Source organism: Eumetopias jubatus, unplaced genomic scaffold, assembly GCF_037043125.1.
Source record: "Eumetopias jubatus isolate StellerSeaLion01/CBP00866 unplaced genomic scaffold, mEumJub1_p1.0 scaffold_3, whole genome shotgun sequence".
Taxonomy (NCBI): Eukaryota; Metazoa; Chordata; class Mammalia; order Carnivora; family Otariidae; genus Eumetopias; species Eumetopias jubatus.
This window is the reverse complement of record NW_028274809.1, coordinates 75,768,484-75,792,252: the sequence shown is the minus strand read 5'-3', so window position 1 is coordinate 75,792,252 and position 23,769 is coordinate 75,768,484. Positions and strand designations below refer to the sequence as shown.

Here is a 23,769-nt window from a genome sequence, read left to right as displayed (position 1 = left end):
AAAGGATTTGGCAGCTCATTGAGTATCAGTTCCAAAGCTAATAAGCATGGAAAATACTGCTTTTTAAAAATTGACACATTCTTTTATATTAAATCATGTAGTTGATTTGGTGATGACTTTTAATTGTGTATTATTCAGAGAGAGTTTCAGTGTACATGGAGTTTCTAGTGATACAGATTGGTACATTTGTTACAGGTTGGTATATCTGTTGTTGATTCAACAAATATTTATGGTGACCCAAGTATGTGACTGGTAGTGTCCCAGGTGTTGGGGATGCAACGGTGAACAAAATAGACAAAGTTCTTGCTCCTCTAGAGCTTACATGCCAGGAACTGCGATGGAGGGGGGGAGAGAAACAACAAACAAAGAAAACAGCAGCTAGGAAAATGAAATGAAGATGAACTGCGCTGTGTGATGGGGGTACTTGGGGGACAGCCAAGGCCTCCCTGAGGACGATGCTTTCAGATTGAGAGCTGACTGACTGTGAAGGAGCCAGCAACATGGAACAGCAGGGCAAGAACACTCCAGAAAGAGGGAACAGATAGGGCAAAGGCACAAGGATGGGGCCTATGCCTTTGTGGGTTTCAGGAATTGAAAGAAGCCAGCCTGGCAAGGGCAGAGGGAGTTAGGGGGAGAGTAGTCAGGAACGAGAAGGGAATATATGTGTTAGTAACAGCATGGGGCCAACCCCCAAAACTCATTCCTAATCTCTTGGCCTTGTTGCAACTTTACAGCCCAGTATATAACATCCTTCACAGCAAAAATAGTTAATAAAACCAACATTGGGAAAATGTTAAGACTCTGCTTTTCCAGAGCCAAAGACTGGGGCTCAAAGATGTTTAGCTACTTGCTCAAGGTCACAGAGTTTGTAAATGGCAAGGCCAGGACTCAAATCAGGTCTTATGATTGCAGACCCACAGCAGTCTCCACTTCCCACAGTGTCACTTTCCCTTCTTATGTAATCCTAAAGAATAAGAGTTACTGACCTCTTATCAGAGAGCCTGCAGGAGAACACTCTGTAACTTGGGATAGATGACAAATGACAGTGAGAGACCAAATGACAGTGAGAGTTCTCTACTTATGGCTGACAAGGTGCAAGGCTTACCTGCATTAGGGTTTAGGGCTAGAGAGGTAGAAGGGGGTATTGGCAGAGAACTAGTAGAATGATTATGTACTAATTTTCATTTGCATGGGAGTCTCACAGCAGCCCTTTGCTTTTATAACACCACGATTTGATGATTTTCCAACAAAATCAATTTCACGAATCTGAACTGAAGGGAATAGGCTGTAAGATAGAATGGCAATTTAAAACGAACATGAAATGTGGTAAATAAGCTGATATTGACACATGGGCACTATATTAACTATTTCTGCACTTTGCCCCTCCATTAAGTTAACTGCCAGGCCCGGGGTCATTAAAGTCCAGCTTTCTTCCCTCCTTTACAGCCACACATTAACTGTGTTCATTCTGAGCATTTCAAACAGAGCCATTTTCAGAGAGGATTGTGAATTTTCCCATTAATGTCTCCCCTCCCTTCAGTTCCCATCCTAAGGCCCCCTCTGCTACTTGCAACTCTTGAGTTCTGAACATGCTCATTGTGGAGCCAGTTGGTTTCTCTGTTTATGGTGCATCCACCCATCGGTTTAAATGAGAGCCCTAGTTACAGGGACGTATTGTTACTTCTCTCGGAGGGCAGCATTTGCTGCTTGCTGGGCTCTTTCGGACTTGAGGCAGGAGGGCCAGGAAGGAGAGTTGTTGGCTGGCATTCGGGAGCGGATGTAGAGTTGCACCTCATTGGAGGGGTTCGCTTTTTCCTGAGCTGTCAGACACTGCGGGCTCAACTGAGGCGCGGAGGTGCAATTCAGGCTGGTGGAACAGCGGGGGAAGGCAGGGACAGGCGGGGCTAGCGCGGCTCTGCAGCTGATCACACGCACCAGCGCATACACCACTCTCCCGCCGCCCCTGCTCGCTCCAAGCATCTTACCCGGAGCCACCGAGGCGCGGACAGGGAGTGGGGGACCGAGGAGGGAAGAGGCAAAGGTAGGCACCGTGAAGCAGAAGAAGGGCTGAAGCGGCGCTGGTATTTAGCCTGAAAGTCTGACCGGCAGCTCGAGGCTCGAACCCCTTACAGCAGCACCGCTGTCGCCTGCTAAGAGAGCACGGCGCCAAGGAACCCTCAAGTCCCGCGCCCAAGTCAGTCCGTGCGGGCGCTCCAGGATCCTCCTGTTGGGGGCAGCGTGGTGCCCTCAGGGAGGTGTGGAGCTTGGGGGACCTGCACTGGTGCCCACCGTGGTACACCAGGAAAAGTGGGGGTGAGGAAAACAGCCTTGAGCGCGGAGTGCGAGGCCAGGCTGCCGCTGCCGCCGGCTGCGCCGCCTCCTGCTCTCTCCCGGTGGGTGAGTGCTCGGGTTTCGCTCACCGCCGCGTCTCCGCTGGGCGCGGGGGCGACCTGGGGGCCCTTGAGAGTCGGCGGGAGGGCCCCGGGGGCGCCCGCGGAAACTCTGCGGCCGGCGGACGCCGGGCGAGCGCGTCTCTGGAGTCCGGAGCCGGGGACTCTGAGCCCGGAGAGCGTGGGTGGGGGGGTGTTGCACCAGTGCCCTGCAGACATGCCTCTGGGCGGGATTTTGGCCAAAAGATAGGAGGCGGGAGTGGCGGGGGGGGGGGGGGGCCGGGATCTATTCCGGGGGGCGGGCGATCGGGGAGCTGCGGGGAGGGGGGGGAGGGTCGGGTCCGAGCAGGTAGCGCAGTTTCGGCAGCCTGGCGAGTTGGCAGGTGGGGTGGGACTCACCCGTCAACTCGTTAATTTTAAAAGTCAGTTTGGGAGTGCTGCAGCGTAGTCAGGAGGGCTGTGGCGAGGCGAGAGGTGGCCCGGGATGCCGATGGTGGGGGAGGAAAAGAGAAGCCTCGAAAAGCTTGGAGGCAAAATTGCGCTTGGGTTCTTGGTCCTTGCATCCCTCCTACCTTGAGTGCGGGAGAACACTTTTTTGTTTTAAGACTCAGCTTGGAGAGAAAGCCTCCGTCCCAGGGGAAGAGAGGAGTCAGCGGGGGGCAGAGACCGCAGCTACCTGCCGGGTGCGCCCCCCACCCCGGGCGCGCTCGCTTTTGTCCCCCCTCTCTCCCCCGCCCCCACCTCCTTATTGGTGCTGGTTTGCAGCGCTCGGCCCCTGCGCCTCCGCTTCGCGTTTTGAATCTGGCTCGTCCCTCCGTATTATGTCTGCACTCCGAAGGAAATTTGGGGACGATTACCAGGTAGTGACCACCTCGTCCAGCGGCTCGGGCTTGCAGCCCCAGGGGCCGGGCCAGGGCCCGCAGCAGCAGCTTGTGCCCAAGAAGAAGCGGCAGCGGTTCGTGGACAAGAACGGCCGGTGCAATGTACAGCACGGCAACCTGGGCAGCGAGACGAGCCGCTACCTCTCGGACCTCTTCACCACCCTGGTGGACCTCAAGTGGCGCTGGAACCTCTTCATCTTCATCCTCACCTATACCGTGGCCTGGCTCTTCATGGCGTCCATGTGGTGGGTGATCGCTTACACTCGGGGCGACCTGAACAAAGCCCACGTCGGCAACTACACGCCCTGCGTGGCCAATGTTTATAACTTCCCCTCCGCCTTCCTCTTCTTCATCGAGACCGAGGCTACCATCGGCTATGGCTACCGCTACATCACCGACAAGTGCCCCGAGGGCATCATCCTCTTCCTCTTCCAGTCCATCCTCGGCTCCATCGTGGACGCCTTCCTCATCGGCTGCATGTTCATCAAGATGTCCCAGCCCAAGAAGCGCGCGGAGACCCTGATGTTTAGCGAGCACGCGGTCATCTCCATGAGGGACGGAAAACTCACGCTCATGTTCCGGGTGGGCAACCTGCGCAACAGCCACATGGTCTCCGCGCAGATCCGCTGTAAGCTGCTCAAAGTAAGTGTTACCCGCCCCTTCCCCTCCTGGCTGCCGCCCACCCTCAACGGCGGAAAATAGCTCACCGGAGGACTCTTCCCCGGTTTTTAGTCTAACCTTACTCACAGGTAAACGTCCCTGAGGGCGCAGGGGGTGGAGTGGAGTGGGGTGGCGTGGAGGATTGCGCAACTAGAGGACAGCTGACAGTTCTGTTCCTTTTCCACTCACTCTCGTGCTCTTATTTAAATTAATTATTCGAATGTGCTTTTATCACTTTCTGACTAGTAACACTTACGGAGTGGTGTTGGCTCCTGGAGCCTTGAGGTAGAGTGCCTTGTCCTCCCTACCCTTGCTGCTTTGCTCTTTAAAGAGTTTCTGATATGTTGTCAATACACACCGCTCCACTAATCTTGAAGTACTAAAACTGAGCAGCTTCTATTTTGAAGAAATAGGTGCTGAACTTGCCTTAACTTTCGCTTAGGGCTTTATTTTTTCTTTATTTCTTTTTTTCCTCCTAACAGTATTAGCAGGTGGATTATTTCTTTATACTCAATAATATTAACTGTATGGTCATCTTTTTAACAAGCGCAGTGACCCGAAAAGCAGTTAATGCGGACGAAACAACACCTGGTTCTTTTAAATTTTTATTTTTACTAAATATTTTCCTAGAGAATTATTCTGTGAAAGCTTGAGTACTTTTTCTGTAGAGCCTCTTGTTACTTTTATTCTTAATTGCCAGTTACTATGAAGCCTTTGTCAATTACAGATTACGCTTGAAGCTTTTCAGCATCCATTAAAGAAGATTGCTTCTTACCATCCTCAGTATAAATGCTAAGACAGCTTGCACACGGAGTGGTTATTAAAGCAAGGTCCATCTAGTCCTTAAAGGGCACCACTATAAACAAGAGAAGCCCACCCTAAGCATTTACCCAGTTAGAGCCTGGGGATGAGAAATAAAAAGTTCAGTTCTCTCTCTATGTGTCATTTACAATTCAACTTTTTTTTTTAATTCAACTTTTTGAGGCATTTGCCTTAGGTAGTTTTCAAATGTTCATAAATTGAAAAAGATGACCTCAAATAAAATCTTAAAAAGTTATCTAGGTTGCACAGAGAACCATAGCTAGATTCAGAATTTAGCATTAATAAAATGAAAATCTGATGAATATTTAAGTTGAGATTTTGCCTTTGAAATTTCAATTCCACTCTGCAAGTATATTGTCTTACACAGCCTCAACTTATGTTGTAGTTAAAAGTGCTTTAAAAAAGTTTGGCTCTTCTGTCATTTTCATTATTTATTTATAAGATCTTACCCTAATTACTCTTCATCATGTTGCTCAGTAAAGTGTTAGACTTAACATAATTCAGTTGTCCTGTCACTACACATCATACACTATAAACAGGAAGACACACTAACTTCTGTAGAGCTTAGTGGCAAATTTTCAACTTAGTTTTGGTGTGCATGTTCATTTAGATAACTATGGATAAGCAATTTGAGGTCATGTTCTTCATAATTAATTTCAATGAGCTGCATACTGGTTTTTATGTAACTTAGCACATTGTGTTATTGACCACTATTTGAACTAAGTGAGTTGTTTGGATTAGGCAAAGCAGTTGTATCATAGACATGTTTATTGCTTTGGTGCTAGTTGTATGTGCCTTTCTATGAATAGATCAAGATATATAATCTCTCTTTTTAGGTCAGGCCTACGTGGAGGAGAGGAACACCTCGTTAATACAGTGCAAACAGCTCTGTCAAGGAACTCATGTTTATGTGTCACTTTGAGATTCTTACTGAAGACTAGTTTACGATAGTGATTGGATATTGGAAATTTAAAATTAGGCTTTAAAGGTCATTTATTGCTGTTCTCTAGTTTTTCAAATATATGAAGTCATTTATTAAAACAAGTATCTTTTGAGGCAACGTATTCCAGATGCTTCTAGACTTTATTAAATTGTGTTTTAACAGAGCCAGAATAATTAGAATTAATCTACATACCAGTTTTTTGTTTGGGGTGTGTGTGTGTGTGTGTGTGTGTGTTTTGTTTTGTTCTGTTCTTTACGAATGTACCATGAATCTGAAGTATCCAGGCTAACTGTGGTTCAGGACACTGATAATGATTTTTTTGTACAAAGGCCATGTACCACATATACTGTAAGGAGTGTCCTGATTAAAAACAAGAAAAGATTTATGGTGTTGACAAATTTGGAGCAGGGTGCTATATTAACACAAGGTGATAAGACAACATCTAATTAAAATGATACATATATAATATTCTTATAAAATTCTTTACTTTTGTTAGAAGATGTCAGTGCTAGGAGTAAAAATAATTGACATGTGGTATTGATTTATATTTAAGCAGAACTATGGTGAAATGATGCCCTGCTGTCTGTGAAGTGAGAGGGTTGGTCAGTGGCAGCCCTTCACCAGCCAGTTGTTTGTTTGAGTTGATTTTTCCTGTAGCCATAGTAATTAAAATGAATTCTCATAGCTCTTGTCATTTCCTTAGACTTCATTAAAAAAGGAGTCCTGTTTTATTAGGGAACTAGTAACATTCAGCAAAATTAGAGGGGAGATTTGCCTTTAATAAGTTACTCTCATGTTCTCTTAGGGACTGAGATTGAAGTGACCTAAAACAGCCACCTATATTTTGAAAGAGGAGCTATACCATAATCTTAAAGTAATAAGTGGAATGTTTTGATATCAGTCTTAGGCAGTCTTCTTGTTAAATATTATTACACATAGTTAGCTCCCTCTTTTAACCCCTGTTTGACATTTTAAATCTAAGATTGATGTATTTTTAATATAGAGAAATATTTGGAATTTTATGGCAACAAAAACATATTCAATGATAATAAATATAGGCTATGTTCTTCCTATTATCTAATTTAATTTCATTTATATTTTTCTATTGTTATTTTCTTATTTTTTGAATAAAAGCTTATCAGTATTAATGTAAGAGTTCTATTTAATAATTATAAAGTGCTTTCTATTCTTGGGAGGACTGTAAGAACATGGATATGGCTTTCTTATCCTTGCTACTATGAATTTTCATGCATATTTATTTTGAATTCTCTAAGTTTTGCTAAAAGTTTTTTTTATAACTTCTCTGCCTTATTTTTAATTATGTTATTGACTTATATGAAAGCAAAAAATTTTTTTAAGGAATCTCTACAGCCAACATAGGGCTTGAACTCAGGACCCTGAGATCAAGAGTCACGTGCTCTACCTCCTGAGCCAACCACACGCCCCTATGTGAAGGCAAATTTTATTTCAACTCTATTCCTGTCTTTCAAGCTTGCAAATACTGAAATTAAATTCGATATTCAAATATAGATCTTCCAGCCTTATGCCTGGAGTGGTCAGTCTTTTTTCTGCTCAGAAATAAAAAATTAAAGGATATAATTGGAAGTTATTCTTTGAAATTTGTAATTCGATTATAAATAAAACTACAGAAAACTCTTTTAAAATGAATATTCTTTCTCTTTTCCTCTTCTCATCCCCATATCGATGTTTTACTTGGATTCTCAATTTATTTTAGTTACCTTCTTTTTTTTTAATTCTAGATGCTAGGAACTAATGAATAGCATGGTCATGTTAAGTTAACGTATCATCTAGCTGAAAGTGTTAATAGAAATGCCTGAGACATGAGGCTAATGGCTCAAACTCTGGACCTTGTCATTTAGTGGTGGGTTTAAAGGATTTGGAAATCTTACTCCTTTCTATAAATCTAACAGGAATGGTTGACTGCCCTAGATATACATCTTGTTAGGGAAGATTTAAATAATCTTTCTTGATACATTGTTCACGAATTTAGAAGCTTATTTTCCAGAAGCCATCATGTATTTATATAGGCACCCAGGCAAACTATATTTACGTACATAAAATAAATTTAAAATCAATTATTGTTGGATCCATATTTTAAAAGATAGAAATAAGGATAAATTTTTCTCATGGAAGTATAATTATACTTCTTCATATTGCTATTCATTGCAAATAGTTATCTTTCCTTCCTAGGAGTGCAGCTTTGCAACCCTTAACTTTCACTTATTGAAAGGTAATGGTGTGCAGTCACCTTTTGATGTATTATATATATTCTTTTCGTATTCACGTCTTTTATTTTCTGCTTATATGGATACTCATTTTGGATGCTATCTGGTTTCCCCATATGAATGTGAGCAAGTGCAGAGGCAATAAAAAACAAAATTATTGTTTTTGAAACCAATAAGCTCTTCATCCTCTTCATATGTCCTAACCTTTTAAGTTTTTAACCACAGTGATTTCTGGACCACATGATTCCTGATTTTTTTTCATATATTTATTTGTTTGTCTTCATTTCATACCATGCACTGAAATGCAGTTAGGTGTTTGATTCTATGTGACTTTATTTTGTACGACTGACTCTTTTTACCAATTGGTCTTGGCCAATTTAGTTTTGATCTTGAGATAATTAGTTACCTCCTTTAACAAAAAATTAAATCCACAAATGGATACTTAATAAACACCTGTTCTCAGTATCATACAAGCTGTCAGTAAAAATGTTCAAGGAACCTAAGACTGAGTTCCCCAGAACTCTTGGGGCTAGATGCTATAATGTTCGGTGATTTTTTCAGGTGGATTCATTATGTTTTTAAAGAGAAAGCACAGTTCCTACTTAGTCTAGCTTTGCTTTCTTTGACACAAGTACAGTTCTCCAATAGGTACAGAAGTTTTTTTAAAAGTAGAATTTTCATTCTTTTAAAAAATAATAGTAACTTTTTTTTTAATATGGTTCCTGAAAAATACAGGGTGGCTTGTGCTCAGGGGAATACAGTGTGAACAGAAATAAGGAACATAAAGACCTACAAATAAACAGCAGTAGGTAAGAACAAATGATAAAGAGAAGTAGGAAAAAGCATGTGATGGATTTGAGGGTGTTTGGTGAGTAGGAGGAAAATGTGCATGTAGGGTTACAAATCCTGTCCACAGTTATTATAAATTCCATAAAAGACCCTCAAGGAATTATAAAGCTGTTCTTTCATTTGAAAAGTATAAAAGCCTCACATAATTTATTACAAGATAAATTACATTCCATTCTGTAAAGTGCTTTCTTTACATAAAAATAAACATATTTTTATGGGATGATTATCTTAGCATTACATTTTTTATTTTAGACTTGATGTTAGTCATATTTTTTCGACCTGAATATTGACAGAATTTCAAACTTATGGAGTCCAGAAGAAACGCACAATTTAATTAAAGACAGCCCAGATAAAATTCTAGGTCCATACTCTCCTCTACCTGACTTGAATTTTGGTCTGAGTCCCAAAACCATTGCCAGAACTGCTTTGAGTCACAGGGCATTTCTTGTTCCTTATTCTAGTACTGCTTTTGGCTTATTTCCTAATTTTAGCTTGCAGATAGCACTCCAACCTCATTTCATTTGTGCTTTTCTTGGTGACTTCAGCATATATTCAACACACACACACACACACACACTGCACATTTAAAGAGGAGAAATGAAATTACAGATAAATGTAAAATGGCGGGAGGTGGAAGTCAAGGAGGGCTTGCCCTCTCCATCTTAGTTTCCTTTCCTGTCTTTTCCTTTCCTGACCACTGGCCCTCAGCACCCTTTTCCAGTGGACACTAGTGGGAGGTGGTGGGGCACAGGACAAACCTTAGAGTATGATAGAGGAACATCTCATGAATCAGATGGTAGTGATTAAATGTTCTTTTCAACATTCCCTTAGCCTCCCTCCGAGCTAGGAAAGGGCACAATGGTTATAATTAGAACACCGTTATGGGCTAGAGAAATGGGAGAAAGGCTGCAAAGAGATTGATTGTATTGGTAGAGTGTGTTTCTGTTGAATGAATGTGGACAACTGGTCACAAATCTCAAAGAAGGAGCATATGCCAGGGCAGTTCTAAATGTGCATCCCAGAGTGTGTGTGTGTGTGTGTGTGTGTGTGTGTGTGTGTGTGTGTGTGTGTCTTTGGACATGTACTCAATAGTCTTTCATCTGTAATATGAAAGCTATTTATCTGTAAAGTCCATGACATTGATAATCCCTTCCAGGCATCTGTGACTTTTGAATCTTTTTCCACCTTTAATCAGGATTTGTAATTGATTATCTGGTAGGCCTCTTTTAGACTTTAAGGGAGTTCAAAGTCATCTGGTATTAGCTGCTTCTTTGAAATCAGTACATGTAACTGTAAGATGAAGCATAAGCCTTAACTTTTACACATATCCACATTTACATATAATTAAAATGTATATAATTGAAATACTACTTTTAAATAGCAATATTTTTATAATGAAGAAAAACTTAGAAATTATTAACACATTCTAAATTGTACAAAACCATTTCAAAAATCCATGATGTTCTACTTATAATTTTTTATACAGTAAATTTAAATTTTAAGCCTTAGGTTTTTAAAATTGTTTTCTTATCTCCCAGGAATTGCTATAATGCTGTCAACCAGAAAAGTGCTCATTTGCTTCCCCAAATTCCATACAATTGACAATAAAAGTCATATGGAAGTCATTCTCAGGTCCTAGTGTTTTTAAATTGTGTGCTAAATTTTTAAGAATTACCAGTTTTCCATGAACTCTTTTGTTTTTGTGCTTCTTTCTCACTCTCTTATTCATTCAGTCATTTTAAGATTCTAAATGATTATTTCGCCAAATAAAGTCAACCTTAGATTGCTGGCCTAACATGAAGGAAGAAGACCCAAAAGATAAAATTGTGGATATCTGTAGTGTCTCAGAATCATTTAAAGAAAGGTTAAATTATATGGCATCCACTGGAAAATAATTTTCAAGGAATATGCCAAGAATTTTACTCATCTGAAAAATACGTAAGCATGGAAAACACCTTTTAAAGTAATGAAAGTTTTACTTTCCCCATAGTGTCACATAATAGGTACAGTTGTCAACTTTGTTTCTGCTAAGACTTGGATAGGATATAAAGTATTTTTGGGAAGAGGAACATAGATATAATTTTGAATATATAAAACAAATTTTTAAAATCAGAGGATGGAGTCTGAATGGAACAGAGTCATATATATTCAAGTCTAAGTTACCTATATATGAGTTAACTGCTTTGCTAAGAATGAAACGTTTCTTATTCTAGGTTGGCATTCTCCTGATAGCTTGTTTCTAGGTCACTTCTCTTCATGGTTTGATGAATGATCAGGAAATATGAAAGTTAATAGATTACAGCCTTTTAGAATGAGGCACAGGCATAAATAGCAAATATATAAAAAGGGAAGATTGATTTGAGTTTTGATGTGTGTGTATATATATAAAAATTAGAAAAGTACATCTTTTGGGGGGAGACTTATTTTAAAATAAATGGGAAATTGAGTTTTTAAGGAATTATTTTTATCATTTTCATTTAGTACAGAAAAAGCAGACCTTAGAATAATTAGTGAAATGACCCAAATACTGTTCACTAATTATAAACATCAGAATACCACCTTGTGTTTATATAGCACCTGTTTCTTACTAGGTGAGAGAACAATGACGCAGGGTTTTTGTTTTTATTTGTTTTTGTTTTTTTTTGGCTTTTATTTTGTAGTATTAATCAATACTTGTTATACAGTTTTCTAGTTGGAAGGATGCTGGTCTCATCCATATTTTACTAATTTGTGAATAAGTTATAAATATAGGTTAATTTCTACTGGCTTCGAAATGTCTAGTTTTCTCCAACATTGGTTTTTAGAGCTACTGTTTTTATTTTTGGACCATCAGGTTTTTCCATGGATTTTTTTTTTCTTGTCACTAATTATTGTTTTCTCTTCCTCCTCCTTCTCCTTCCTCTTTTTCTTCTTATTCTTTTTTAGCCAACTACTCACAAGAAGAATAGTCCCAACATTTTCAGTGGATTTTTTTCTACACAAATAAAATTCCTGAGTATCACTAATTACAAAGTAGCCTGCCTAAATTGATTCTGCTGTTAAGACCCTGCAGTTGCTGCCATTAACAGTCTACCACTAACTTGGTTCAGTTTTGCCATAAGAGGGCAGCTTACTAAACTGTATTTCCTAGTGTTTTCAGACTCATTTACTCCACTTAAAAAGCCAAGGTATTTTTTGGAACCCTAACCTTACCAAAAAGTAAGGAGTTTGTCTTTAAACCGTCACTTCATTGGACAGACCAGTGTTACAGATTCGGGTTTTGTTTATTAAATGAACTGTGCAGATTCTGTTAAATATATTGGATTCTACCAAGCCCCACCCCTGCAGATTTGAGCAGCAGCAAGCTCCCAACCCTGCAGATTTTTCTGTATGCAACTATTTAACCCTTATTTTACCAGCACCATCTTTTAAATCAAACAAATATTTGCTTATATGATCTTTATAAGGAACAGATATGGAAAATAAAATAAGAATGAATAGAAAAGAAAGAATTTAACTTTCATGGTTTGCTAATTGTTAATAGTCATTTTTAGGTAATTGTTCAGAGTTTTAGCGTGTAAGCAATTTAAGTTTTATCATGATTTATGCTGATACCGAATGCCACTACCTTATGAAAGTTTTAGGAAACTGAAAATTTACCCAGTATAGATTCTTAATTGTATTTTGATTAAAAAACTTCGATGTAGCACAGTTTTTACACTATGTTTTTTAAATTCATGAGATAAATAGAGAGCTAAACAACTTTAATGCAGTTTATTATTGGGAGTTTGAAAGCCATCAGCTAACAGCCTTTTCTTTGTATTATGTGAACTGTTGGGTACATAACATAATAGGATATCATCTTCACTTTTATATTAAAGTTTATATCTGTCTGTTACCCTAGAAAAATTATTGGTTTGCTTTGTAACCATGCAGTAAATCTTTTCTGAAATTAATGATCAACTTTTTCAGCTTTAACAAACTCCCTAAGAATTGCCTGCTTATTTGCTTTGTGAGGAAAACAAATCTGGCATGCAGTGAGTTATCCTGAAGTGATTTATGTCAGGCAGTAGCACATGTACACTCAGTTCCACAGTTTGTGCTAACAGCCATTGTTGGACCAGGCATTTCTCCAAAGCTCATGAGTTAGGGAATGATAATTATAGTAAGTCGTATATTATAAATAATGCATGTATGTTCCCCATGAGCTATGTGGGATTTCGGCCCGTTTGCTAGAACATAGCTGCATAATGATTTGTTTGGATTTTGTTGCAGATGATTGATAGTGCAGAATGTTGGCAATGATGTAAATTACTGTTGGGCTGCCTTGAAAATTTCAGTACAAGTGGTGATTTCTTCTCTTTTTCTGTGTGCTTGTCTAGTCTCGGCAGACACCTGAGGGTGAGTTCCTTCCCCTTGACCAACTTGAACTGGATGTAGGTTTTAGTACAGGGGCAGATCAACTTTTTCTTGTTTCCCCCCTCACAATTTGCCACGTGATTGATGCCAAAAGCCCCTTTTATGACCTATCGCAGCGAAGCATGCAAACTGAACAGTTCGAGATTGTCGTCATCCTAGAAGGCATTGTGGAAACAACTGGTGAGTAATAACAGATATGTCATCAAGTTTCTTTATTCTATAATAACATTAATATTACATGCACAATATCTGTCATGAATTGGTCAAAATGTCTCAGTTCACAATATTGAAAGTAATGACTTATCTCTTATTTCTTTGTGACATTAAGTTGATAACACTTTGAAAATGAAGATTACTGTTGTCATAATTGCATATGTAATGTTTACTCAGGAATACAGCAAAAAAAAAAAAAAGGAAACCCAGATGACTCCTAGAAATGATTATGATATTCTAGTCTAATTGCAAAGTTGGATTTCCTATAATCATATATTTTTTTAAAGATTTAAGGTTAAAATAAATTCAGGGTAATTAGTGAGCTGCCTAAACTCAGCATGCATATTCTTGCCTTGGGGTTGGTGATTTGGGGTGTCACTGGTAGAGCTTTGATATGCTACTATGTGCAGCCTCAGTGGAAAATTCCCTCCTATGTGTGTCTGTGCTAAAGCAGCATTTTAATTTCAAAGTGGGTCAGTAGATTTCCTCAGCTGAACCTTGACCAAAAAAATGTTTTAAAGAGATTTTTCTTCTCTTTCTGCTTCGGTATAGCTATGTGCTCTATGTTATTCCTCAAGATGCACTATAACATTGGTATGTTCCAAATATTCACAGTTTGCTACACTGTGGGGAGAATAAGGTTACAAAGGAAAGAAACAGTAAATCAGAGTATATTATTTGGGGTCTGAGTATTGCCCAGTTGGTTTGGAACCTGCTAGATACTTGAGAACAATATAATATCTATACATCTCTACTCACGTGCACGCACACAAACACACACACACACATATATATATATACAATAAATGCATGTATGTGTATCTTGAATTTTGCCCTTTCTACGAGTAATGAAAAGCAAGAAATATTTTAGCTCTCCTTTTTTTCTACCAATATCATTTCAATCTTAAAATGCTAATCATTATGTAAAACTATAGCAATTTTGAAAGTAACATTGGCAGTAACATGGACATGTTCAAGCTTTATACTAAGATGGGAGATGTTACATAATGAAAAACCTCCCACCATGGAATAAAGTTTTGTCCAAGGAGCAGAAGGCAAGCCTTTTAATCTTTGTACATCTGTCACATACCACTGTTTCAATTTTGGGGAAGATACTTAATCTCTATAAGGTTCTTTTTCTTCTCTGTAAAGTCAGAATGATGTAATAACCACCTCAGAACTGCTTGCTGTATTACTATTATTTTTATTATTATTAGTGCTTCAGTTTAAAAATTAAGATTTTTTTAAGGACAGTGAGTAAAGATTTAAATCAGCAATCTATATCTGGAATTCTATTTCTGTGGACTATTTTATGGTTTAAATCCTCCAATTATATTTTTAACTTAAAATTGAAATGATGTCATTGTATATTTCTAATATACCATCTATTGATAAATAATGAAATCAATTACAAAAGTTCTTAGTTCAATAAATCTTACATTTCATCTTTAATTTTTATTCGTCTCATTTAATGAAGTAATAATATATTGTTAGGGCTTAAACAACAGATGTTGTAATTTCTATTGATTTATTTCTTATAGCATATGGTTCTGTCTTTGACACATCTGTTTACTAGTTACTTATTGTTATTCTAATCACTGACATGAGTGAGGTCTCTGTTTCAGTTGATGGTCTTAGAAATATTTCATTAGGCCAGTCAGTCGACAGATTGATTCATCTATCTATCATCCATCCATCCATCCATCCATTAATTTTTCCTATTTATCCCTAGTTTGTTTTTCTTAAGAATGAGAAAATTTTCCTACAAAATCACAGTGCAATTAAGAAAAAAATTAGGAAATGTAACAATGATAGAATACTACCATTTAGCTCACAGTCCTTGTTCAAATTTCATGTTGTCCTAGGAATTTCCATTGTAGCTACCCTCCACCAGTACCCTGACCCCACCGGCCCCATTCAACATCAGTTTAAGGATTATGCCCTTCACTTGTTTACTTGTCTCCTCAGTCTCAAGATGGAATAGTTCTTCAACCTTACTTTGTGTTCTTGACCTTGATGTACTTCAACAGCATAGGCCAGGTATTTTGTAGAACGTCTCTCAATTTGGATTCATCTAAAGTTTCCTTATTCATTAACCTTTTGATTTTTGACTTCTACATGGGCATCTTAAGAGAATACTGAAGTGGGCTGTTTTGAAAATATACCTGTGTATGGACTTAATTGATACATCTTCATCAGATTTCAGAGGATTTTGGTTAATAATATCCTACATAAGGTAATTAGGAGTTTTGTACATAAAACTGTTCATTAAGACTGCAGATTTTAACGTTTCCTACCCCCCCTTTTTTTTTTCTTTTTCTTCTTTTTGTTTTGTTTTGGTAACAATGAACTGGCAGAGAATACTTTCCACAGAAAGTGTGAAACTTGACTGGGGACTGAATTTCTTATTTTGAGTTGCCATTTATGGAAAAAAGATTAAAATCTGCTTCTTCTTAACCTCTTACTTAAGCCTGTTTCTAGCTATAATATAGCAAGACAAACAGCAAAAACATTACTCATAATTTATAGAATTATTTTGTGGAAAATTTATCTGATATCTTGTTTGTGTATGTGCCCTAACTAATTAAATCCCACACTGTTCAAATTCTGTAAAATCTGTCTATAGTTCTGGACCTCTCTCAGCCTGGCAAAAATAGCAGAAACATTTTTTTTGTCCATTTGATCATTTGTATCTTTACTGAGATATATTTAGGTTCATCTTCAGGGAGATTTCCTCCTTTATCCTTCCATTCACAATCAAGTTTTCTTTCTCATAATAATTATTGCTTATAGGGGCACCTGGGTGGCTCAGTTGGTTGAGCGACTGCCTTCGGCTCAGGTCATAATCCCAGGGTCCTGGGATCGAGCCCCGCATGGAGCTCCCTGATCTGTGGGAAGCCTGCTTCTCCCTCTCCCACTCCCCCTGCTTGTGTTCCCTCTCTCGCTGTCTCTCTCTCTCTGTGTGTCAATTAAATAAATAAATAAAATCTTTAAAAAATATATTTATTGCTTATGATAAGACAGATATGGTATTTGGGGATGTTTTGAGATAGCAATAATAATCATTTTTACCTCTCATGTTTTTTGGTACACAGTCTTATGAATGAACATATACACAGTTTAACTTTCCATCATGTTTAACATTAAAATACTAAGTTCATTATCATTCATTCATTCATTCATTAAGAAAATAATTGAATGTATGCTGTGTGCTTGGTAGTATTGGAAATGCTGGCAATATGGTGGTGACCAAGACAGCCAGAATCCCTTTCCTCATGGAGGTCTTATTCTGAGTGGAGGAGGCAGATGGCAAAACACGAAAAATAAATAAGCAAGCTATTATCAGGTAAAATGTGTCAGAAATAAAAAGCACTACAAAACCAGGTGATGGGATAAAGAGTGCATCTCGGGGCACTTTATGTTGACAGAAGAGTTCTCTCTGAGGTGACCCCTCTCTGAGGTGACCTGACTGTCAAGAAGGTCCTCCCGGGCCTGTCTGGGAAAAACAGCATGGCCGGCAAGGGTCCCAAGTTGGGAATCAGCTTGATTTATTTCAGAAACTAAAAGAAGGCCGAGGTGGTTGGAGCAGAGTGAACAATGTGGAGAGTGGAGTGAGAGGTCCGAGAGGTGGAGAGGCCATCTCTGCACTACAGAAGACTGTGTTGAACCAATGGGAAGCATTGGGATTTGATTCAAAAGCAAAGCCTGTATTTATATGGTAGAAATCTCTAATTGTGTATAACAAACAAAATACACTTTTTTTTCTAGTGGATTGCCTTGTAGTTTATTTAAAAATGAGTGACCCTAATGCCTTCGAAGTGCATAAAACTTTAGGCAATTACCAATTTTTTTGTATTAGTGGTAATATTCATCCCCCCTTCCCCAACACACACACACACACACACACACACACACACACACACAAAGTTGCTCACTTCACAGCAGTCCTCTGGAAAAAAAAATTTCCTATCGATATACATAAAAAAGGAAAAAAATATCTTCTGGTCTCTTAGATTTGCTTCTTCCCATTCCTCCAGTCTCAGCAGGAGTGATGGTGGTGGTGGTGGGAAATGAGAAGCTTTCTAATTTCCTTGAAAGTTTTAGCTTTCAGCTTAGAACTCACAATAATTACTTTCCCTCCTTCCTTGGAAATACTCGTCCGTGATTAGACTCCGGCACTGGTGCCTTCCTTGCTTCAAATGATTTTGGATCTTCACTCCCAACCAGCAGCACAGGCTTTGCCTCTTCATTAATAACCTTTGCTTCTTTACTGGTCCAGCAAATTCCTAAACCTTTGTTACCTCTAACTCTGGTTCCCTTTGCTTCTTTTCCCAGGAGAGAGAGCACTGCTAGAGGCAAACAGCATTGCAGATTTGGCTCATTAGAACTGGATGCTTTCAAACTTCAATCTGCTCTCTGCTGCTATTTGGCAGTCTTTTTAATTGTCTTTTCTGTACTCCCAGGCTCTCTCCCTGCGGGAGCTATTTTAGACCTTTTCTCTCTTTCCCTGCCCCCAGTCCCAGCTGTCCTGTCCTTTCCTTGGCATATCATCTCCACCTATTCTATCAAAAAGAATGTGACACTTCAATTTTTGTACATTTTTTTTTTTTTTTACTCTCCTTATCCTTTTCTCATAATTATCTTCTCTTTCCCTTTCCGGATGTCTGTGGGGAAAAGTGTCCTTATTCTTCTCCAAAACCATCTCCTTTACAGCTAGTTCTGTTTCCTACCACCCGTGGCTTAAGCTCCTATACTTAACATACCTAATACCTAAAATCCTGTTGACTGTATTTGCTCTCAAACCTTTCGAGCTCTTTGACAAAAATACAAAACCCATTATTTGTCCCTTTATACTCCAGGTTCTTCCCTGGATTTGGAGACATCACGTTCTCCCTGTCTTTCTTTTTCTGCTTCTTCTAATTTATGTTTTCCAAATGTTCTTTGTATCCTGCATCACTGCCTCTTCCTCTTTCCTGTAAATGTAAATCTCTGCCATTGCCTTCTTTCTTTTCAAATCTAGATACCCCCCCTTTTTTAATGAATTAACAAAATACAAGTCCACCATTCCTTTCATCTTCAGCTATGAAATCTCTCACCAGTTATGGTCTTGGGCACTTTCCTTACTTGGATGCCACTGTTTCAATTCAGAGTCAGCTTGTCCAAATACCTAATCATCATCTTACATTCAGATTACATCCTCATTTTGGAAAGTTTGTCACTATTAGTGTTTGTAGTTTTATCTCAGACTCCCCACCTCTTTCCCTTTTTAGATCCAATTGTTCATTCCACGAATTCCTACTGAATAACTATTGTAGGCTAAACACTATTCTGACCCTAGGGGACACATCAGTTAACAACACCACCAAAAATTCTGGCCCTTGTGGGTACATCTATTCTTATGTAGGAAACAGAAAACAAAATGAAGTGTTTCATCTGGAATGTTGAAAGTAATCAGTGCTGTGGAAGAAATAAAGCAAGGCAAGAGGGATTGGGAGCATAGGCAAATCAGGGTGGGCTGCAATGAGAAAGTGAACTTCGAGACCAAACACCAGATCATAAGTAGAACTTAAGGGAAGGGCATTCCAGTTATGGGTATTACTAAAGGCTCCAAAGGAGCAAGGTACTGGCTGCCCCTCTCTCTTATTGATGTCTCTCAATTCAATTCTCCTTTAAGCCCAGATAATAATACTTCTAAATTACAGTACTTGTCTCAGGAATGGATTTAGGATCTCTGCTTACATGCACATTACACACCATTGCCCAGTAAATTTGCTTACAACACTACTTTCATGATACATCTGTGCTCAAAATTCCCTAATGACTGCCATATCAAAATGCATGTATTTCTTCCTGAGAAAATTAGGCTGCTCTTCTTTACTGTAATGTCCATATACTGATGCTCACTCTTGGCTCCCATGTCTGCAATAATGCCATTTTCACTGCCATATATATTCATTCTCCCCTGTATGTGTTTTTCTTTAATCTATATTTTTCTTTAATAATTCACTTTAAAAAGCTGTTTTTGGTTATGAAAGGGCTATTAAATAAAGCTCAATATAGAACAAATAAAAGCCACAAATATGCAAAATAAAAACTACTCTTAATTTCAACCACTATACTGTTACCTTATTGGTCATTAACCTTTCAGGTGTCTGCGTTCAGATATATTGTTAGTGTGCTACATGTGCTGTTTCATAGCTTACTTTATTGCATATTATTAACACCTTTCACATCAAATTATCATTCTACACCATTAGTTTTAATGGCTTTATTATGATCTATGCTAGTCTAGGAGTTTTAGGCATTTCCTTTTAATAATGTAAATATTTTATATTCATAGTTTTAATTTATTTACCACCAACTTCCTATAACTTCCTAGAGATAGGATTCTTGGATAAAGAGGCATGTAAATCTGTTAGTTTTTAATGCATATGTTAAGATTGCTATCCAGAAAGTTGGTAACAGTTTACAACTGTGAAGGTGCCCATTTCCTCATACCCTTGCCAACGATGGATATTACAATTGATTTTTTTCCCAATCTGACATTATTTTATTCTTTTGGATTACTAGTGAGGTTGAAATTATTGTATCTATGGGCTACTAGTTTTATTTCATGAATTCTCAGTTCATATTGCTCATTTGCCTGCATTTCTTTTTATGTATAAGTTGCTTGCATAACTAGAGCATTATGAGCAGCCATGTCCCCAGTATACAGTAGTCTGTGTACTATTTTACTATTGTAATAATATTTTCTTTATGTATGTGTATATATATATATATGTGTGTGTGTGTATGATTTTTCACCTTCATCACTTATGTGCTTTATTATATCTACAGGGACTGATTGAGGACTTTTTTTATGGCTGTTTATGTTTTATTTCATAGATCCCAGTAAACACTTCTGATCTGTTTGTTGTTATTTTTAACTGATTTTAATAGAGTTGCTCTCTTTTTATAAGCTTGCTTTCTGGGTCACAAATTGTTTCTTATAGGAAATCAGTCAATACATGCTTGTTGATTATCCATGTTATATTAAGTGTAAGATAGTATAGAAATGATTAAGGGAGAAGCCCACACCCACAGGGAGGAAGAAGTTGAGTGACACTGAGTATTAACAATGAATGCTCAAACAGATGTGTGTCAGGCCCATGTAGGGGCCTAGGATAGTGATCACTGATGGATTTGTTCTTAAGAAGGTCTGAGAAGGCCCCCCCAGAGGACATGGTATGAGTAGGAAGGGCAAGCAGAGGTCATCAGGAGGGTAGACTGCTGGGCATTCTGGCCAGAGGGACGGAAAGTGAGACTTCATTTTGTTGAGTCAAGTAATTTGGTATGGTCAGAGTATAGAACAGGTGGAGGGGACCTGGCTGGAGAGGAACCTATCTGTGAGTTATAGTTTGGGCCTGATTTTGCAGGCAATAGATCCCTTAAAAGATTTTAAGCAGTAAAATGCCATGATCATATTTTCATGATTGAAAGGTCCTGGTTGCAGGTGGAGGATGGATTGAATGGGGCTGAGACCGGAAACAGGCCAGTTATTAGGCTGTTACAGTAGGACCAGACCAGAGGTAATTGGGTCTTGTGTGAAATTGTCTGGCTCAGGCAACCATGTGGAAAATAATGGAAAAAAGCCTCTGGTTTCAAAGCGGTTAGTTGTGATTAAGCAGGAATGGGGAAAAGAGCCCCAGGATCCTTACCACTGAAGTTCTGCAGGCTACTTAGAAGCCGAGGCACCCAAAGAAACAAAAAGATAAATGGAGAAAAATAAATAAAACAGCACAAAGAAGACACTGACTCTTCTCCTAACTAGTTAAAAACAGTTTGAAATTTTCTAATGAATAAATCACAGAGCAGAAGTTCAACTTTGAATAACTGAGATGTGCCTCTAGTTTTCCCCTACACTATTTAACTCTATTAATTATAATTAATCATTGCACTATGTAACTTTATTAGTTGTAATTAATCATTACTCCTCAGTGATCTGTCAGAAAATAGTGATCAGCAGCCCCCCTAGTCGTAACTGTAAATGAGGTAGCTCTCTTCTGACCATTGGAAATTTTACTTCTCCTTCCTCGTTGCAGGTTCTAAATCATTAGCATTGAGCTCCTCATAACTGTTGCAGCCAGGACCTAAATCAAGGGCGACTTGTTTAACTCTTTGGTTTTCTTGTTCCTGCCCAGATTGCTGTTACCTTTTATTTTTTTATTTTATTATGTTATGTTAATCACCATATATCATTAATTTTTGATGTAGTGTTCCATGATTCATTGCATATAGTACCCAGTGCTCCATGCAGAGTGTGCCCTCTTTAATACCCATCACCAGGTTAACCCATCCCCCCCACCCTCCTCCCCTCTAGAACCCTCAGTTTGTTTCTCAGAGTCCATAGTCTCTCGTGGTGTTACCTTTTAAAGTTATTGTTGGTGTTTCAGAAGACTTTCTATCTTATCAGCTAAAAGTCCATGATATTTTGGATCTGTATATATTGGAAATGTCAAAGTACATTCCTCCTGGTAACTTCTATGATTATATATTTGTTAAGTATTTATTGCTTCTTAATTGTGATTTTTTTTTCTTTTTTAGAGACCCTTTTTCAGTGAGTTGTTGAATCAAAATAAAGCTCAAACTTTAGGGGTGCCATGGTTAGTTTTTAAATCTAAAGCCTTAATTTTCATGAGCAATTCCTCAATAAAATCTTACTTTATCAGGATTTTCTTTTGATAGGCCATTGTAGGGATTTTTAATATGCTTTACAAATTTTATGCCTAAATACTGAAGCATGAAGTAGGGTGGCCAACCAAGACAGTTGAAAGCTTTATGAGGTATGGGTCTTTCAGTGCTAAAACCAGGAGTCCTGGGATGCCTGGGTGGCTCAGTCTGTTAAGCATCTGCTTTCGGCTCAGGTCATGATCCTAGGGTCCTGGGACTGAGTCCTGCATCGGGCTCCTTGCTCAGCGGGTAGCCTGCTTCTCCCTCTGCCTCTTCCTATGCGCGCGCGCTCTCTCTCTCTCTCTGACAAATAAATAAATAATATCTTAAAAAAAAAAAAAAAAAACGGGAGTCCTGAGCAAAATGGGGCATTTGGTTATCCCACTTAAGAGTCAGGAATATTAGTTAAGCCTTCCTAAATGCCTGCTTCAATTGAATTGAGAAGTTTACTTTATAAATAGTGGAGTAGGTCTTTTCAAACTCATGATTGGACTTACTCCACCAGTGTCAGCACTGGAGTCCCAAAAATACTTAAAAAGGGTATTTTCACATATGTTATTTTCTCGAGTATTTTCACTGCTGTATTTTATAGAACATTTCATTAATACAATCCTAGCATCTTAGGATGGAAGTTTCTCATTTGTTTTGCAGGAGGTTGGTGTGGGTCAATTACGGGGGGTGAGGTGGGTTAGGGAGGGTAAGACCAAATTTGTCACAATCTGACCTTTGGCTGATATGAATAACATAAGTCAGCAAACTTTATAGATAATCTAGCTAATTGTTAAATATAGGCATAGGAGAATTGTAATTAGGTAAAGCAGTTTTGGATAAGATGTGGCATAGTCCGATGACTGGGAACTTCACAGTTTAAACATTAACTCATTCTCAGAGATTTTTCAGTGTGAAGTTTTGGGACTATGTATGTGGAAATCTCATGGTATACTTATTAAAATACTGGCTTCTGGGCTTTTACCTACATTTACAGTGTTAAAATGTCTGGTGTTTGTGGCTCAGGAAATTTGCATTTTTAATAAGCACCCAGGTGATTCTTATTAAGACCATTACAGTTTGAGAATGCCTCAATCCGGCAACTAGAAAAGCCACTTATAGCTACTGAATTAACTACTCAACTATAATATCTTGGCCTAATCTACCATATTGATATGTTGTAAAAATGAAAGAGAACTTAGCTCGTTAAATTTCTGAAGTCTTCAGAGATGAAGCTTTGTGTCAATTCAGACTGTGCCGATCAATGTAGCCAAATGCAAATTAATATGGGTAGAAAAGCAGCGAAAATCAGGAGTATGAATTAAAATGCATTGCTCTTCATCATCATAAGCAAGAACAAGATGTGATAGCTATTGTGGAACATTGTGTGAAGATGTAATATAAATGCCAAGCAAGGATGTTAGTGCCACTCACTGATGGAGAGAATTCTGATCACTGAAATTGCAACACATGCATTAGACCAGAACACTCTCTGGTTATTTATTGTTTCATAGCAGAGAATATCATTATGCTTACTGTAAAGCTCAAAAGAACAATTTCACAATTGTGTACTAAGACTAACACTGGCTCTTAGTCCTTCAAGCTAAACTATTTGAGAGTTTTCTTTTCTGGGATAAATTTTGTAGAGATTGCAGAGATTAAATATAAAT

The 23,769-nt window shown here is 38.6% G+C and overlaps 1 protein-coding gene across 1 annotated transcript in view; it reads left to right on the top strand.

The window, feature by feature from the left end:
* The first annotated feature begins 3,211 nt into the window (after window positions 1–3,211).
* KCNJ3 (potassium inwardly rectifying channel subfamily J member 3) overlaps window positions 3,212–23,769 on the top strand; it is a 147,128-nt gene continuing 126,570 nt past the window's right edge. The window contains exons 1-2 of the mRNA XM_028113122.2: window positions 3,212–3,913; window positions 13,153–13,369. Coding sequence (XP_027968923.1) covers window positions 3,212–3,913; window positions 13,153–13,369 — 919 coding nt within the window. The remainder of the gene's footprint in view (window positions 3,914–13,152; window positions 13,370–23,769) is intronic.